The sequence below is a fragment of the Populus trichocarpa genome, chromosome 11 (genome assembly GCF_000002775.5).
Source record: "Populus trichocarpa isolate Nisqually-1 chromosome 11, P.trichocarpa_v4.1, whole genome shotgun sequence".
Classification (NCBI taxonomy): domain Eukaryota; kingdom Viridiplantae; phylum Streptophyta; class Magnoliopsida; order Malpighiales; family Salicaceae; genus Populus; species Populus trichocarpa.
Genome location: NC_037295.2, coordinates 4,070,548 through 4,089,487, shown reverse-complemented (window position 1 = coordinate 4,089,487; position 18,940 = coordinate 4,070,548). Strand labels below are relative to the sequence as shown.

The following is an 18,940-nucleotide window of genomic DNA, read 5'->3' as shown; positions in this document are numbered from 1 at the left end:
ATCAACTCAAAAAAATTTACAACAAATAAATAAAATGAAAAAATAAATTCAACTAAAAAATTCATATGAAAAAAATAAAGTTGCAATTGCTAAAAATTTAAAAATCCTATAAATAAATCAACTAAAAATTGATCTCATATGAAAAAAAAATCTCACAACAACATTTATACAATTATTAAGAACAAAAACAATTAAAAATAAAATAAAAAACAAATATAGTGAAAAAAATCATGAAAAAAGAAGAAAAAAGAAAAATCTTACCTTAATGTAGTTGCAAGTGAAGCTAAGGAGAGAAAAAAAATTTCGTTAAGCATATTAATTAAAAAAAAACTAAGAGGATAAAAGAAGAAAGAAGAAGAAGACATACCTAAGCATGGAGGAAAAGAGAAGGAGATGAGGAGAGAAAAGAAGAGAAAGAAATATATATTGATGTTTTTTACATGTAGTGAAGAAGAAGAAGAAGAAGAAGAAGTAGAAGAACAAGAAGAAGAAGAATAATAAGGAGAAGAAATGAGTCTGTCTCTTGTGAAATAAGGGGATTCAGGCTTTTTATTGGGGCGCGTTACCGATGGATTTACCGATGGATAATTGAATATTAATATTTTTTTAATTATTCCGTCGGTAATTCCATCGGTAATATTTAATTTAAATTTTCAATTTCGTAAATTTTTTTCAGAAACCGCCAACAATTACCGACGGTTTTTCAATCCGTCGGTGATTCCGTCTGTAATATTTAAATGAAAATTTTAAATTAATTGAATTTTTTCAGAAAACCGCCAAATAACACTCTCTGGAAAATACCGACGGAAAATTCCGTCGGTGATTCCTTTTGTAATTGACATGATGAACAGTGTTCACAGTTTACCGACTGAATTACCGAGGGAATTTTCCAGAGAGTAAATTCCGTCAGTAATTCCGTTGGTAAAAATGACACGTCATCTTTTTTTTTTTGCTTTGTTTTAAATTTTTTTCCCACGGTAATTCCGTCGGTATATACCGAGGGAATATTTCAGTCGGTAAAATCCCTCGGAAATTTACCGACGAAAATATTCCCTCGGTATTTCCGTTTGTATTTATCAATTTTCTGGTAGTGGTAAGGGACAACATGACACCTAAATTATCACTTAATTCTCAATTGAATCCAAAAAAAAAATTCAATTAAGTCCCCAATCTACCAGACATTACTTGAAAAACCTCTTATCAGTACCTTCACCTTTAAGATCATCATAAAAATGAGAAAGATTTTGTATTAAAGTGACATCATTTTTTGTATAAATCTTTGATGACGAGTTATTTGGGTAATGCTAGTCTATTCGATAGATGGAGGATCCAATTGGAGATATTTTTTGTTGGGGTAGCAATTTGAGAGTTTGGTGATAGTTGGGGGACAAATGTATTGTCTTCCCAAAGAAGCCGCAGCCTGATGAATATGGTCGTTATCGCTGGGAAAGCATAGGGCCGGCAGGGCATGATGATGAAGGCATGCTGAAAATGACAGAGAGGCAAGCATCAAGATACCTTCAATACGAAGGTGCTTCAACATATGGGGAATCTCCTTTCGCTTTCTTTTGACATATGGAGTCAATAACCATCTGCGTTAAGGTTCTTCTGTGTGCTGGCTTCCTGCAGATTTCCTTTTAGGGATTGGAGGGCCTGTTTTCTTGGAAGATTTTGTGCCTGATCTCGTAAATTAAATCATTGCTCAAAATGATCAACGATTCGGAATATGGCGTGGTGCTCTTCATGTGAAGAAATGAAGGGCAGGTTCATGTATCGTATCGAATCACGTTACTTGCTCCTGCAGGAACGTATAAAAATGCAGATGATCAAGTTCTGAGGATTTTGGAAGAAAGGATAGCGATGGTGGATGGTGTTAGTATTTCATGCAATTCTAGCTTTCATTTCCATTTTTGGGATATTAAAATCCAAGACTATGTTCAATTTAAGTCAATTTGAAAAAAATAGAGATATTACAAATATCTTCTATACTCGGACACTGATAAAAAAAAAACATCTAAGTTAGTAGGCCGACTCACGGGCCACTACATCAAATAAAATCAATTATTTTAATTAAAAAAACCTTTGTTTTATTTTTATGAAAAAATGGAGGTAATTATTCTATATTATTATACCACTCTCCATGATTTTTTTTTGTAATAATTTCTTGGTTTTGGGGCAATATTATACTTTTATAAATAAATAAATAAAAAACTGTTGATGAGTGCTTTACCGTCTTCAAGCGGCACGTGCAATTGATTTTAATAGTCAAAACCATTATTCTATCGTGTTATTTGAATCATCTTGGCTTCCTTTTTCTTTTTAGTGTCATGCATGGTCAATGAACCTCCGGTGCGGCGTCACCAACTTTTTCTTTCTTGTGTTTCCTTCTTTTCTCTTTCCTTCTAAACATCCACACCAAGCCTTCAAATTTACAGTTTAGTCCTTTGATTATTTTTAATTTGATTTTGTCCCTCCTTTTTTATTCCTTTTTATTTTAATTAATTTCTCAGATTTAATTTTATTTTCAATTTCATCTTTAATTAATTTTTAGTCTATTAGATTTGATCCCTATTATTATGATTTATGTTTTTTTTTATTTAAGATTGTTTTTTATTTCTTTTCTTTTTAATTTTACCTTCCTCATTGTTTTTTTTTTCATATTTGATGCTCATATTTGGTCCCTATTATTTTTTTCTTTGGTAAGTTTTTTTAATTTGGAATTTCTTTTTTAATTTCATTCTTCAACATTAAATTGATTGAGAAATGAATTTCTTGACTGAACATGGATTTGTAATTTCACAAGCTATGAATTTGAAATATTAACTCAGGTTTAAAAGATTCATTTGGATCAATTACTGTGGATTGAAAGAATTAATTTGCCGTATTTTTCTATAAAAAATTTTCACACTCGCCCTCCTTCAATTACTGTGGATTAATCATTTTTTGATCAATCGAGGTCGCTACTATCTTTTTACATCTTTTATTATTAGAATATCCCTAAACACAAAATACCAATTAACTTGAGTCTAATGTTTTTTTTTAAAAAAAGAAATTCACTCGTAATGCTTGACTTTAGAAGCTTAATCATAATCCTGGGAGAAGTTTGATCTTTCAACTAATATTGATAATTATTAAAAGAATTATTTTATTTTTTATTTAATTTAATCTTTTGATATTGGATTGATTGATAAATAAAATTTATAAATAATTTTTTTATGCGGTTATCATGATCTTGAATAAATATTCATTTTAAAATTAATACTCAAAATTATAAACATCAACTATTATCATATAATTAATAATTATTACCTTAATTTGACTTGGAGCACATCTCTTCTTTGGATGAAGTTCTGGGGCAGCCGAACGGGGTTTTTCATTAACAAGGTCGTAGTTGCCATGGAGGCAGCTGCCCCTAGCTAGCACGAGTCTTCGTAAATGGTAGGCTTCAAGCATTTATATTTTTCTTGATTAAAAACAATATTCTACAACTGAAAAAAATTGCCTTTAGCCTTCGTAAGACAGGCACTTGGTGTCTGTTTTCTGTCTCCACCTCTCTATGTAGGATAGCCTTAAGAGAACTTGGGAGACAGTTTCAATAAAAAGGTGCATGAATCAAGCTCAATAAACTGTTCAAGGTTTGAAAAACTGATGCCAGAAAACTATTCCTACATGACTGATTTTTGTTACTGGTGCATGATATACTTGGATGATGAGGACTGAATCAATCTAACAAGCAATGTAACTACTCTCCAACGTCTTACATTTATGCATTCAAGTTCAGTCTGCCATCTTTACCATGCATTTTTTCTTGATAACACGTAATTTGAGGAGAGTGCCATATTAATTTTCTTGAACTTGTAACTCTGTATTGTGGCATCTGTCAATCGCTAGTTTCTTGAAAATTTGCACGAGAGGATTCATCTTGTTTGGGATAAGGCCTAGTTGGACCGCGTGTGTGTTTGGGTAGAGAGCTTGGATTGGAGAGTAGTCCAGCCCAATTAGTCCCTTGAGCCTATTGGGCTAGTGCAATCCCTCAGGCTGGTATAGTTACTCAAATTGGTGCAGTCCCAGTCCCTTGAGCTGGACTTGAGCTGGTGCAACCTTTTGAGCTAGTGCACGTCGTGTAGTCACTTTCTTATCTTCCTTTTTCCTATACATTGCATGCTACTGGTCAAACAAATTTAAGGACTAAATTGTAGAGTTGTTTAAAGATCAGGGACTAAATTGGAGTGAAAGAAGGAGACGTTTGTTGGCCAGCGGAACAACTCGTCATTTATGAGCAACGCGTGGGACGTTATCTCACCTGTGATGGTGGGTTTTTTTAGTGTTACTAGATTATCTCGTTAAGATTTTTATGAAGATACAGTATGTGTATGTGTAGACGAAGGATACACGATGACACTCTAATGACTTCTTTCTTTCTTTTTCTTTTTTTTCCCCTCATGCTGCCTAAATGGTGGTTCTTGTGGAGGAATTGGTGTATACTTCGATTCTAACTTCAATTGGCCTCGGCCACCAAATCAACTGACAGTCACGATAGCCAACATGATAGTACCCAAGGACTCACAAATACCGATAACAAGAGCACTATTCACCAGCAAGAGGGCATTCTGCCAGGGGACTAACTGGCACAAGGCTGGTTTCCTCAGCATGTGGTAGTGTAAGCTCACCTGAGGGAATCAACATTTCCACGTTAACAAGGCATTTATGTTTCAGTTGTGATAGAGATAATTCAATAGATGATGTTGCAATGTTTAAGTATTCTATAACTCATTTCTTGTATGGAAAAAAGGATGAAATGGAAGAGAGAAAAATGAAACCTGGAGACTTAGTGCCTATGAAAAGATCTGTGAGCAGCAAGTAAAATTCATCACTTAATATAAGAAACTGTACAGCCAAAATTCAGTGGACTTTCTGGTTCATATTTGGCAACACGCGGATGCTTACCTTGTACCTCCAGGGCGCACTCCTTGACAGCTCCAGTGCCCGTGCCATGCACAACAAAGATAACCGAGTGCGGTTCGCTTGCAGACATCGAAGAACAGTGCACTCGAGGGCCATAACAAACGTCCTCATCTTTGTTTAGCTCTGAAAAACTCTTCTTGACCTACAATTCAAACCAGAATGACAAGGACATCTAGCTTAAGGAATCGCGGATGCGTCTGAAGCGAAGACAGATAGGAATGCCTGTTGTATCTGAAGCCATTGAAACTTCTCCAGAGCAGCAAACCATACATACCTGTCTCTTCAAACTTGGGACTAGAATGTTTGCTTTGCTTCTTCTTTTTCTTATCGCTTTTAATTGCTCTCATGTCACTTCTCTTCACTCGAACTCTTGTTTTACCGTATTGGACTAAGACTGTCTCATCATCACCAGGTGTTTCAACTACAGAAGCATATATATAAAAGAGGACAACAAAATCAGAAGCTGTTGTGCTCATTTAGATCTTCTAAATTCTACCTCATGGTAAAGCTCCATGCATAATCTCTCTATGAAGAGATGCAGCTTTCCTGGCCTGAGCTTCCACTCTTTCTCTTTCCTCCAACAATGATTGATACAGCATGTCACTTCGATCACTCCTGCTGCTTCTCAGGCACTAACTTCTCCACCCAGTGCTTCTGTGCACGTTCAATTATATTTCTGTCAAAACCAATTGATTTAGCAATGCTTAATGCATTTGAATCACCAGTACCCCCCCCCCCCCCCCCTCGAGAATCTAATACTTAGATCGTAATGTTTGAAGAGAAAACTCCATGGCTGCATTCTCAAATCGACTATCCTTGTCTTTCCAGGTGACTTGAATCAGCATAATGAGTTGCAAGATACAGGTTGAAAGGGCCGCTCCATATGAAGGATCGGTTCCACTACAAATTTCATCAATGAGGACAAGTGATTCATTGGAAGCTGCTTCCAAGATCGTACAAATCCGTGATACAAGCTTGGGGTATTCATAGCTGGCAAATATTATAACCAGCATTTGACATGAGAGACGCCACACCTAGAGTTTCATTGAAGCAGTTTTCCCTCTAGTGTTTGGTCCTGGTATCACAACCACTCTGGTTCCATTGGCACAGGAAATTCAGATACATTTTTGGAAGATTTTCCAGTATCCATTGAGCTATTTTCTTCAGAATGCACTTCGACTCCCCCTATCCCAGACCCACTTCGTCGGGATTCCAAGAGTTGGATCCAAGAATATTGGGCAGACTTCTTATATGTCCCGAGGATCAAAAGATGTCGTATCGTATACCTTCAATATCTATTGACAATAAATAATCTCCTCCACGGGAAGAAATGCCCTCACGGCCCTCTGAAGTCTATATTGGACAGACCCCATAACATTCATCAATCTATTGGCTAAACTGACTTAAGCTAGAAGGGAAAAGGAATCAACATAGATGTTGTTTTCTGCTGCATCAATCTATCGTCAAAAACATTAGGACAACCAGGAGTTGGTAAACTGTATCGCCTCAAGTAACCAAAAATCCCCATAACATGCATCAATTCATAATAAAAGTAAACAAAAGGATAAATGGACTTGAATGGAAAGCTCCCCAAGACTGCATGAAAATCAAAGAACGTGGTAAGATCATGGCTTAAGCTTCGTAAGATTATCTTACTGAAAGCACTGATATATATAAATGAATGATTTAAACATATTAATACAATCACCCTTCACCCTTTACACCTTGAGTCGTGCAGTTTCTGCAGAAACAGTTGAGGGAAAACTATTCAAGGGCATGGCAATCAACGTTGTAATACCACCCATAAACGAATAGTACTAATGCGTAATGCTTGGTGCTATAAAATGAAACAGGGGAGATAGTTAAAAAGAAACGGCATAAAAGATTCCATTACAATACAATTCCAAAGGTTTAATACTGCAGGAAGACGAATTCACTATAAGAAGTTGATGAAAAAAAACCTGAACATCCGAGTCTCGATGTCTATTGACATCCCGTGCCAGCATTTATAAATATTTTGCCTGAGAAGCCTAGACCGCACAGAATTTGGGAAACAAAGAAAGGCAAACATTCTGCCAGGATCAAAGAATTAAAACAACCTAAAACCCCATTAAAAAACAATGTTCACCGAGACTCAAGATTACGATGGTTGTGTCATTCCCTTATCTAGTTAGGGGTAAGAAAATCTTTTGACATTCTACAATAAAATAATCAAAATACCCTTACAATAAAAAAAAATCAAAATTGCTTTGATTTACTCTACAAGAAAATGGACAATATTAGCCGGGAGTGGTTCGGTAATTGCACAAGATCCATTCAGGCATGGATTACTTTTGAAGCTGCTCACTTTCAGAAAATGTATTATCCAAGGCTCTGAGAAGAAAATATACCATGGTTCTGTTTATTTTCATCAAACAGGTGGGAAAATCATAGCGGGAATGGTCTTCAGCAGAAATTGCTTTCATTTACTCTACAAGAAAATGCAATGGAGCAGGAGACATGGTCCATCAAATAATTGTGCAATATTTACCTTGCCTCTCTATCATGCCTCGTTCGTGACACTGCAAAGTTGTAATCTGCCCGTCAGTAGCTTGGTGAGCTGAAAGATGGAATGTTACCATCTAGGCTTGTTAATTATACATATCAGTATATGATAATAATTTTTTTTTAACGTAATTTTTATTTTGAATTAAATTTTTTATCTAATTTTATCTTGGGTTGATATGAGTTTAATTTTGACCGGATCATGTCGGATTAATTCTTTTTTTATTTTTTCTTAAACTCAAGCTGGTCTAAATCTCAGATCGACCAAGACTCGTCTAGTGTCTACTGAATATAAAATAAAATAAATTATTTAGTTCAATCCAAAACATATTAAATATAAAATAAAATAATTATTCATTCAGTACAATTTAGTTCAATTAATATTTTCCGTCATGCCAACACTACCTAAAATTCTAAACCAAAAAAAAATTCAATAGCTATTAGAGGCTGCTTGTGACTTTGCACAGGAGTCGAATGGTTTGCTGTGGGAGGATCCAAAGAAAATGTGGCTTGTAGTGATGAAGGCAGAATTTATTTTTATTTTTTAAAAGAAAAATAGACAGCGATTGTTTTACTTTAATTTAGCTAGAATTTATGACGAGCTTTTTCCTTAAAAGGAATTTGAAAATGGATTATTGGTGTTTTTTAGGAATATAATAAATATCAATTTATTTGAAATAAAATGTTCAAAATTGAAGTTTTTATCTTGAAGTCATTTACCTTCTAAAAGTGAAATTACGAGTAATTTTCCCAAGATATTACTCATAAGTGTATAATTGGGAATCCTTAAAGTTTAGGGATGCAATTCAATTCATAGAAAAATTAAAAGGAGTGTTGCTGCCCAGGATCGAACTGGGGACCTTTAGTGTGTAAGACTAACGTGATAACCACTACACCACAGCAACGTCTCTGCTACGTTTTCTTTTCTTATGAATACTATATGATAACATGCAACTCTCCTCTGCAGTTATGGTCAATTGCAACCATAATGCAAGGCCATGAATTGTTGTGAGTATCTATATATTATAGGATTTTTCTATATATATAACGCACATATTGCATGCCTTTGATAGGCTTTTACAATTTCAAACTATAATTTGAAGTCTCTGTAATGATCTACAGCTCAAAATCATGCATGTGTTGCCTAGACAAGTTCTTGGGATATCAAGATTTGATGTGGTTGTAATAATGGATGTAGCCACTTTGGATGATCAAGTTATTGCAAGGAACAGAAAGGTTCACTGGTACACCACTAGCAACCATCTGGTGAGCCTGTTACTATCTCTTATATATATATAAGCCCTGCTGCAAACCTAACAAATTTATCACCAAATCCTCACAGAATATGACAGTTCCTAAGATTTACCCTACGACACCTAGCACAGAGGAAGAATGGTCCGAAAGAAAAACTGACGGTGGGATAGCTGAAAGTTATTCTTCAGTATCAACATATGCAGAGTCAGAAAATGAGGCTCAAAGTGAAGCTTCGATTCTCTGAGAACTGACACAATTTATGCGGGAACTTACAGTTGACGTGGAGGAAATTGAGGCTGCCATCAAAGAGATTTCTGATAACTTTGCTGAATTGCTCAAGACGACCCCTCCAGCTAGGTCTAAGGAAACTTAAAATCCGGCTCTGACTCCCACACTAAACTGATCAGCCTGGAAGCTTGAATGATTGCATTTCATAATCTTTTGGGTGCTAGTTGACGGCACTCATGCTTTTTTTTCTTTCTTTTTGAAGTAGTTTTATGTTATGGGTTTTAAGTTGTGTTTATTTTCTAGTGCTGTTTAGGATTTCTTGAAATCTTAGCATTTAGTTTTGCATTATGAAGCTTTTTACCCCAATTTTTGTTGATGACAAAAGGGGAAGAACGAGTTCGGTGGATATGTGTTAGTGTATGATGGATAATGTTAATAGTTGGATGATTTTGCTCGAATTTATGCATAATGATTGTTGTGGTTTAGAATCCTGAGAATTAATCCTGCTTTTATCCCATAAAACAGTCTTATAGCCTTGTTGAAGATTTTGAACAGGGTTGTCATTTAAGGATAGAGAGATTTGAAAGAGGCATAGCTGTTGTCCCTGCAAGTGTTCTTCGCAAACCAGCTAAGGAATCCATGAATGACTTGTTTCTTGACTGCCATTTTGTTAAAACAGTTTGATTTGAAGGTGAGCACAACTGTCACATTGATAGGCAAATTGGAGATTAAGAATCAATAGTTCACATGGGCCGAACAGAATTCACAGAATAAAAATCCTTTCACTTTGTGTTATTGTGAATCTCATAATGTGCTTGTCTTTACTTCATTTGGATATAAAGGAACTTAAGATGGAATGAGATTCAATTATCTTTTGTTGATATTGAGCTGTCCATTTTATTGTTAATCTAAAAAATAGATTGCAGAATTCCTTTATCTTGAATAACTTCTGTGAGGCATTCTCTTTTGTCTGATATTTGCTAAAATTGGGGTCTGATTTCATATAGCTGTTGATTGTATTTGTTGTTTCATGCTCTACAGCAGTGATTGAACCCTGCTGTTCTTTTACTGGTAAATGAAATTTGATTCATTTCGTCAAAGAAAAAAAGATAATAATGTTTGATTGATCAGAATGTTAATGATGTATCATTACAAAGAAGGCTTGATGACATTCAGGTTCAGAATTTGAAACTCCTTTTCAGGTTCGGCTGGCTTAATTGATAGCTTGTTCAAGATATGTTCTTGATTATGATTGACAGGTGCATCTCTGCATGCATTTTGTTTTGTCTTCAGATTTTATGTAGGCGTGCGTTTTCTTCATTAGATATGTCTTTCAGGGGCAGACATGCCTTAAACTTGTATCTCTATCATATGAATATATGCACTTTGATAAGGGGAGTTTAATTGTTTTCAATATACATGCATATTTGTGTTGCTTTGGGGTTAATGGCTTGTCATTATGAAAAAGGAGGAAAATGCTCCTCGGAAAGTTTATCTGTTGGCTTGCTGTACTAAACAGGCTCACTATAGAGGTCAGACAAGTTCATCTGGGGAGAAGTCTCGATCCTACTTGCATGTTTTGTAATGCCCATCCAAAAGATGTTGGCCACATATTCCTCACCTGTCAATTTACCAAATATATATGGAATGCCTTCAGCAGGAATGAGGCATTTACAGACGGATTGGTAATTGGTTGTGCGAGTTCGAATGGGAAAAGGAGAAATCTTAAAAAACGGTGCTTTCTATCTGTAGAACTTCTCAGGATTTCTTCTTTTGCATATGTTTAAATTGTTTGGAAGGAAATAAATAGCAGGATCCATGGTGTTTATCACTCCACCTTGAATGTTTTATTCAATTAGATTGTCAATGTGGTGGAATTCAGATTGAAGAAATCTAGAACTCTTCAGGAAGCTAAGCAGAGTTCTCACTATTCTTGCTTGTTAAGTTCCTGAAAATCGCAAAGTCATATCTATTGATAGCTGTTTAGCTTGTTTTTTTTTAAGTTCCCGTGTTCCAAAATTCTTTGACAGTACGGTGAGATGCGGTTGAAACTGTGTTATGTCTCGATCACAGTTTTGAAAGCACGTCACAATTTTGTATAGTTCTATTATTGAAAACTGTCTCTTTAAACCTTAATTACCAAAAAGCTACAATTTGTAAAAAATTTAAAATTTATTTTTTCAAACAACAACCACAGCACTAAACACATGCTAATAGTCTTGTATAAGGAACATTTCCTGATTCATAGTTGATTTTGCTAATGAAATTGCCTTCATTTATCCAATCAAAATGTCAACCATCTCTATTTCGATGATCCAAAACCATTAACTTCATTGAATTTAATCTTGTTCTTTTCACTGCAAAGTGAATTATATATTTCTTTCTTTATAATAAATATAGCAGGTAAATACATCAGGCCAGTTACGAACTTTGTCCAGTTGCTATACCTAACGACAAACATAATAAGAACTCCAGTCACTATTTGCCAACTTGGAAAGTGAGTCCAGCCAAGAACTATGAAACAGAGAGTTTCCAAGAAATTTCCTAGCCTTATCATTATTCAATAATGGCTCTTTTCTGTAAGCACCTTGATCATATCACATTACAGGACATGAATAAGAAAAAGAAGAAAGAAAATCCAAGTTTGAAACTTTGTGTGTTGCTTTTACTTAACCACTTAAGAAAAAGAAGGCCCAGTTCTCCATTTAGTCAGTGAGAATTTATTTCCTAAGAAAATCATGAAAGCTTGAACCATTTTATGCAGGTTTTTCTTTTGTAAGAAAATTTCTTCAGTTCTTATCATTTGATTACTAAAATTTCAAGTGGAGTTTGTTATTTGAATTTCTGCAAGTTCTTGGAGTATTGGCTCTAGACTATTACAGCAATGGCAAGAGTTGCAAGGACTTGTCTGCGGTCAATATTGAAAATTGTGAATTCGACTTTGGGACTTGTTGGCATAGCAATGATTCTCTATGGTTTTTGGATGCTTAGAGTATTGCAGAGAGACATGGAAAGTCCATCTTTTGATGATTTTGATTCTACTGCCCTATGGTAAAGGCTCTCTCTTTAGAATGCTCTTTACTCATGTTTTTGTCTGTCTGATTTCTCATCATTCGAATATTTTCACTGTACTGTCCCGTAGCAGCTAGTCTACCATTTTGATGCTTGCTTTTGCACTAAATTGAAACAAGATCCCCATAGAAGAAAAGGATATTTTTTGCTGAAGCTTGTTTTCCACCATGTCTGTCATCTGCTTGCCATTATAGAGTGGAGCTCTCTGGCAATTTCTTGGCGGAGTAATTGATTATGAATCTAGGAATTGTTAAAAAGTTTCCCTTTTTTGTGCACTTATTAAAGACCTTTTTTTATATGCTTATTTAAATTTCTGGAACTAGCTAACAATTCTTCTAGAATTGCAGGTTCATATATACTTTTCTCAGCATTGGTGTTGCCTTGTGCCTAATTACATGCCTAGGCCATATCTCTGCAGATAGCTCAAATGGGATTTGCCTTTCTTGTGTATCCTTTTTCAAGTCTGGTGAATCCAAATACTACATTTCATGACAACCAGAGATTTTGAAACCAAATAATGTTGTTGGTCTTAATAGAACATAGTACATGGTGATTATCTTCTTACTTCTCTTACTGGAGACATTAGTTGCAGCAGATATACTCCTAAATTCAGACTGGGAGAAGGTACACTGTTCTTTGAACTTCCTCCTACTTCCTATCTTCCATGATCAACATCCTACGTATTTTTCAGCTTATACTTGGAGTTGTTCTATTAGGATTTACCTGAGGATCCGACAGGGAGGTTCCATGATTTCAGAGAGTTTGTGGAATCTAATTTTGACTTCTTCAAATGGATAGCCATGTTCATCATCTTAGTTCAGGTACTTTCCTAGTGTTTGATTTCTATATTTCAACTGAGCCCTTCAGAAGTTTTTTCAAGTTGCGGCAAGCAAACTTGTTGATGAAAGTAATTTCTTTTAATAACCCGACTAACCATTTGTTGATTACCGTCTTCCTTTTTGGAAACGGAAACGAACATTGATGAAAATCCTGTTTCGGCACACGATTTTTAAATAGATACGCTTGGCTTTTAGCAGTTAGCACCCCACTATTTACGTCCTTTATGGGTCTTGTCTGAAGGGATTTTCTATATTATTGGCAATGACTTTAAGAGCTCTTGGACCCAACAATGGATCCAATTATGACATTGACGAGGAATACACCTCGGCCACGCTTCCACTCATCAATCCCCATTCACAAACACCTCCGTACGTTGTCGGTGAACCACGGTTTTCGATCAAGAATGATGCATGGAATGTAAGGATTCATTTTCAGTTAACTATAGGTCTTTTACTGGTAGCTTGTGGTGTAGCAGGCATATAACATATATTTCTCATCCTTCTCAGGCCAACAAGTGAAGGAAAAACCACCATATTGCAATCTGCAGTTTGATACAGAGAGGCACGAGAGCAGGGATCATTGTCGAGACAGACATTTTGGTTCGGTGGAAGAGCTTGGGATCGAGAGGGAATTGATGGAAGCTACAGGCATTTTCTAGTTACTAAGAATTATGAGCACTTCAGAAGCTTTTAATCAAAATACCTAGCCTGTGGAGTGCATCACCAGCACTTGAAATTGTTTGCAATGCTATGTTGGAGTATTTCTACATCTCTAATAGTTTAAATCCCAAAAGATTTAGTTGCGCAGAACATAGAAGATAATACTTGAAATCTATTTGTATGCTCCAAAGAAGCAAAGCATTGAGGCAGGCACTCAGGGACTGCAACTATCAGTATGAGCACTTGGTTGCACCAGAAACAGAAATAATTTCAGCATCCGAACAAATTCAATTCGGAAGGAAATCCAACTCACAACAGATAAGACTGTGTCTCGATTGTGTTTGGTGACAAGAAAACAAAAAAATAGTCATAAGAGATTGAATAAATAGTCAACTCGGTTTTTAGTCTAAAACTACAGCAAAAGAGACTAACTCCTCAAGAATGGAATCTAAAATAGTGAGTTGGCTAAATTAAAAAAACAAATTATACTGAATTTGAGTCAAACTAAACTTAATCCATGAATTTTTTTTTTATTTGATTACCTCAAACTATTTTTTATTAATAAAAAATAGATCTTTCTGTTAATTTTGATAATATATAATAGTTTAGAAACACGACATATTTCGAAAACACAAGTGATTTGAAAAAAAAATTAATAAAAAAACAAAAACTTAAAGAAAAAAAAAATGATGCATGACACAAGAGATTAAAAGAAGTAGTATTGAGAAACAAGAAGCCAAAGAAAGAGAATAGAAAGCTAAGGTAGAAAAATAATGTGGTTTGGAAAAGACTGCAACTCTATAAATTTTATTTAATTCATTAAAAAATAATTGTAATCTTAAGAAAATTACATATAAATAATAAAGCTCAAATTATAATCAAATTTGGATTTAAAACCCACTAACTAATAAAAGACTACCAAAAAAAACATAAATTAATGCCCAATAATAAAACTAAATAACAATCAATAACTTGAACTTGGATATTCTTAGTCTTCCAACTAAAGACTTATGAGCTAGGATATCCTTGATCATTGATGATTATGCGTGTTTGTAATTTATGTCTCAGATTCGATGTCTCCATCAACTCTTCCACGGTTAAAGAAACTCAACCTTATTGAGTGAAATTCAAGACATCTTCAATAATGCTTCCAAAAATCATGATCAAGTATTGAGTTGTCTTTCTGATAATCCAATTATAGTATGAATCTAGTTGTCTAGATCATGAAATCGGGTTCGTTGAATCTCATTATCCCTAATGAAAACAACGTGTGCATTCAAAGTAACATTAATATGTTTTTTTTTGTTTTTTTTTACAAAGATAAGAATAACAATGTAAGGGTTTAAAAGAATAATCACTGATAAGATGTTGTAATTTATGTATAACCAAGTCTTTTACATTAAGAGCATAGTTAATACCAAATTTTGGTGGTAGGTTAATAACATAAATATTTGTCTTAGTAATTTGTAACATTTTAGATGATTTAACAGTGCTCGCCTATAATATTTTACTAGTTTTTAAATCGCATTTTTTAGGTCTATAATTTGTATCATGAAATAATCTCTAATATTAAATACATCATGATACTCAAGTTAAATAATCTATTACTTGTTTGAATTCATTTTATAATCTGAACATATAAATCATGAACTCAAACATACATTCAAGTGAAGAGAGACATGGAAAGAAGACCTCCCTGCATCCTAAGTTTTTGATCATAAACAATATATAATTGAGAGTTAAATGAAACAAACACTATTTAAATCCTGAGTGAATATATATTGAACATAACACAATGAATCAAGACCTTCACTATCCTTATTATCATGAATAAAAGGTAAGAATTCATATTGGATGTCAAGCGAAAGGAATAAAGCATTTGGAAGCTTAGGAGTTTATTCAAAATCTATGAGATGTTGGATGGGAAGTATAAAAGGTGAAGAATCTAGGTGCTAAAGGCTGCTCAAAATCTGACATATCAAGTGTCAAGCATGGGAGGCAAGGAATTACTTTATAAGCCCTAAAAGATCAATTAATTTTAAGAGTAATTCAAAGCCTATAAAAGATATTAAAAGTAGTAAAGAGAAAAAAAAAATCTAAGAAGAAGAAGCTAAAGAAAGAGAAGAAAAGACTGACAAAAAAGAATCAATAGAGGATGAAAAAGTCTACAACTTCAAATTTCATTAAAAAAAAAAATTGTAATGTTAAGAAAATTACATATAAATAATAAAATTCTAATTAGAATCAAAGTTTAACTAAAAACTCATTAACTAATAAAAATCCAATAAAAAAACATAAATTAAAATCCAATAATAAAACTAAATAAAATTAAATAACCAAGGCTTGAATGCACCCAATCTCCCAACTAAAAAGCTATCCTTCATCATCAATAATCATACATATGCATAACTCATGTCTCGGGTTTTATGTCCCACCAGGAGGCCTATTTTTTACCAAAAATAGTTCACGATAAACGATTAAATTCAGGGACTAAGTTTAGTTTGAACCAAACTTCACGGCAATTTTGAATAATTTAGCATGGTAAATTTTGCTAGTTCCTTTTTATTTTCTCTCGACAGAAGATTATGCACCAGAGATGGGAGCAGCTATTCAGATTTCTTTGCAGTGCCCGGCACCTTTCTCTTCATCCGGCTGAAGGGTCCAACCGTCCTGTCCATAAGATACATGTATATGACCTGGCTCCAAGATTTATACGACTCTAAGCCATCGTAATATTCAGGTGCAATATCCTTCACCTTGTGAAGCTTGCTCCCAGGAATCCTCGGAAAATCATGGTGCTCATTATGGTACCCAACATGCCAAGTCAGAAAATTAAGGGGGCCATAGTAAGAATATGTCTCTTGCTCTGGCTTGAAGACATAGTGTTCTGAGATGAAATGACCAGCCATTGGGTGCATACCACCTCCTACGAAGGTGGAAAGGATCAAATAAGCCAAAGATCTCCAGCCCCAAAAATAAACCACGGCTGCATCTAGGGCTATCTGGATAGAAAAATTAATGAATTCCCAATAACCAGGGGGCTTTGGTTTGATAAATAGAGGTCGAAAAGCATAGAAGAAGAGTTGTAACATGACCCATATGGATTTTGCGACAACATTTGTCACAAGAAGGGTTTCAGCACGGCTTGGGATGTCCATATCTATGCCATCTACTCCTTGAAAGCGGTGGTGCTCAAGGTGATACTTTTGGAATGTTACTGACATGGGTACACCAACAGGAAGATTAGCAAAAATACCAAGACACCTGTTGTAGACTGGAGTTGAGAAGGCGAGATTGTGGGAGAGCTCATGGATGGCTAAGAAAAGGTTGTGGTTGAGGAAAGAGCCAAAGAAGTAGGCTATTGCCAGCATCTTCAGCCACCCAGCATCGTGAAGTAAAGTAGCGGTCCAAAGCTGGAGTGAAACAACCACAGTAATCTGCAACACCGTGATGTTAACATCATGAACCATGTAAAGAGCATACAGTAACCAAAACAATTTTCATTTATGAGTGTTTCCTCAAAATAGTGTGCATAATTGATCCAAATAAACTAGGTTCCGAGCACTGTTTATATTTTTATGTATAATTGCTCAACAGTTCTAAATTCATCTTGTACAAATTAAATGGGAAATCATGCAATAGAGAAACACAATTGGTTTTAATTATCTCCTCATTTATTTTGCAGGATTTGGTATTAAAACATATCAAACCAATCCACAAAAGAAAAATGGATGGCATTGCAAGGCATATGTCAGACACATTGTTTGTTCCCTAGTAGAAAGGAAAGGGAGAAAAGTGCCTTGAGGGTGATGTCTACTTTAAGATCTCGTTAAACCATATAAAACCTTGCATGATTTTGATCGAAGAAATGCCTTGTTCGATTCCCTCAGAACCTCAAAACAAGTCAAACCAAAGAAGATGAAATGTCAATCCAGAAATATTGGAGAAACTAGAGGACAAGGCAATTAAAAATCAGAGCTAGTTCTTGATGTAAAACCGAAAGGCAACCAGATGCATTCCCAGTTCAGCAAACAATGCTTAAATGGTTCAATCAGAAATTATCCAGTAATTCCACCCATTTTGGATTGTATGCACAAAAGGTAATAAACGAATAAAAAACTGACATTCTCATGCTCTCAGAAAATAAAAAGAAAACAGGTCAAACTAACACAAAGCATTATGGAAAGAAGTTGCAAAACAAAGCTCTGCTATTGCAAAAATAAGAAAGAATATATGTTCATGTAAATAACAAGAAATCTATAGCAGCAATTGCTCTGGGGAATTATCAGCAAACAAAAGCATTACCACGATGAGGCCACATATGCTTGGCTTCAAATTTCTGAAGAAAATAACCAGGTAATTTGGGAGGCTATCCTATGTTTTGTTATGAATTTACATCATTACGACATGCAAAATTCTGAATCCAACTAAAAAGAAATATCTGTAATTGACAAAAAAAAAAAAAAAAAGAGCACTGTTAACCAAATGTTAACAGAATATTTTAGCACATACATAAATAAAGCAAGTGCTCGTTTTAGAACTTGCAAAACATCAAGCTACAAAAGTAATTCGAGCCAAAAACAAAATGTATCCATCAAATCTGGCCAAACATTAAACACCCTGATTCAATTCTCTCCAAAAAGAAAAATCCCAAGAATAATAAAATGCCATTGAATCTGAAACCAAAAAGGGTACCATTATAACCAATTGAATGTACAAGACAACATGAACAAACAAAATTAACAACTTGACACCCATAAACATCAAAGCAGAACACATGGACAAACAAACAACATTAACTTTCGAGATTAACCCCACAAATCCACCAACATTATCTTAGATCTAAACGCATTTAATGAAACCAAAAAGAAAAACAACAATGCATAGGAAGAAAGAGTAGGGAACCTTAAAAAAAGCCCAAGGATCAGGTCCAAAAAGCTCTTTAATTTGAGGGTATTGAGAAAGGATCTGTCTTCTCCTAGAAGCATGAGGTTCATCTGTATACGACCAAAAGAAGTCAGTTGCCATGACTCCCTCTTCCTTCTGCTCCATCTCCTCTCTCATCCCCATCTCTCTCTCTCTCTCTCTCTTTCTGTGTCAAGTCTGGAACTTTCTTTCTTCTTGATGTTTTTTTGGCTACTTGGATTTTTTTGCTTATTTTTAAATTGGTGGAAAGGAGAGGAGAGAATCAAATGCATGTTAGCATGATTGACGGTGATGATGATGTATGTATGTGAGTATATCCTCTCTCCCCCTTTCCTACGTTGGTGTCTGTAATATCTGAAATTGCGGGGTTTCTAGTTTTTACAGGGTGGCAGTGGGGAGGGCCGGGTGTTCGCACTTTGCTGCGAAGCATATAGCCAAATAGCCAATAGCAT

At 34.9% G+C, this 18,940-nt stretch overlaps 2 protein-coding genes, 1 long non-coding RNA gene, 1 other non-coding gene and 1 pseudogene across 4 annotated transcripts; 2 read left to right on the top strand and 3 right to left on the bottom strand.

Moving 5' to 3' along the window:
- Window positions 1-4,870: 4,870 nt before the first annotated feature.
- Window positions 4,871-7,586, bottom strand: LOC18103010 (uncharacterized; annotated as a pseudogene).
- A 755-nt stretch (window positions 7,587-8,341) lies between these two features.
- On the bottom strand, window positions 8,342-8,414 carry TRNAV-UAC (transfer RNA valine (anticodon UAC)). The gene has a single exon. It is a non-coding gene; the product is annotated as a tRNA-Val (tRNA).
- Window positions 8,415-8,512: 98 nt separating this feature from the next.
- Window positions 8,513-9,449, top strand: LOC18103008 (uncharacterized). The gene is made up of 2 exons (XR_002984592.1): window positions 8,513-8,775; window positions 8,852-9,449. It is a non-coding gene; the product is annotated as an uncharacterized LOC18103008 (long non-coding RNA).
- Window positions 9,450-11,553: 2,104 nt separating this feature from the next.
- On the top strand, window positions 11,554-13,737 carry LOC18103007 (tetraspanin-19). Its single transcript, XM_006377277.3, has 6 exons — window positions 11,554-12,042; window positions 12,411-12,510; window positions 12,607-12,687; window positions 12,780-12,884; window positions 13,144-13,320; window positions 13,410-13,737. The coding sequence occupies exons 1-6, from the start codon at window positions 11,876-11,878 to the stop codon at window positions 13,419-13,421; spliced, it is 642 nt and encodes a 213-aa protein (XP_006377339.1). The 5' UTR covers window positions 11,554-11,875; the 3' UTR covers window positions 13,422-13,737.
- Window positions 13,738-15,921: 2,184 nt separating this feature from the next.
- On the bottom strand, window positions 15,922-18,940 carry LOC18103006 (sphingolipid delta(4)-desaturase DES1-like). The gene is made up of 2 exons (XM_006377276.3): window positions 18,468-18,940; window positions 15,922-16,999 (listed from the first exon to the last, which is right to left on the bottom strand). The coding sequence occupies exons 1-2, from the start codon at window positions 18,630-18,632 to the stop codon at window positions 16,169-16,171; spliced, it is 996 nt and encodes a 331-aa protein (XP_006377338.3). The 5' UTR covers window positions 18,633-18,940; the 3' UTR covers window positions 15,922-16,168.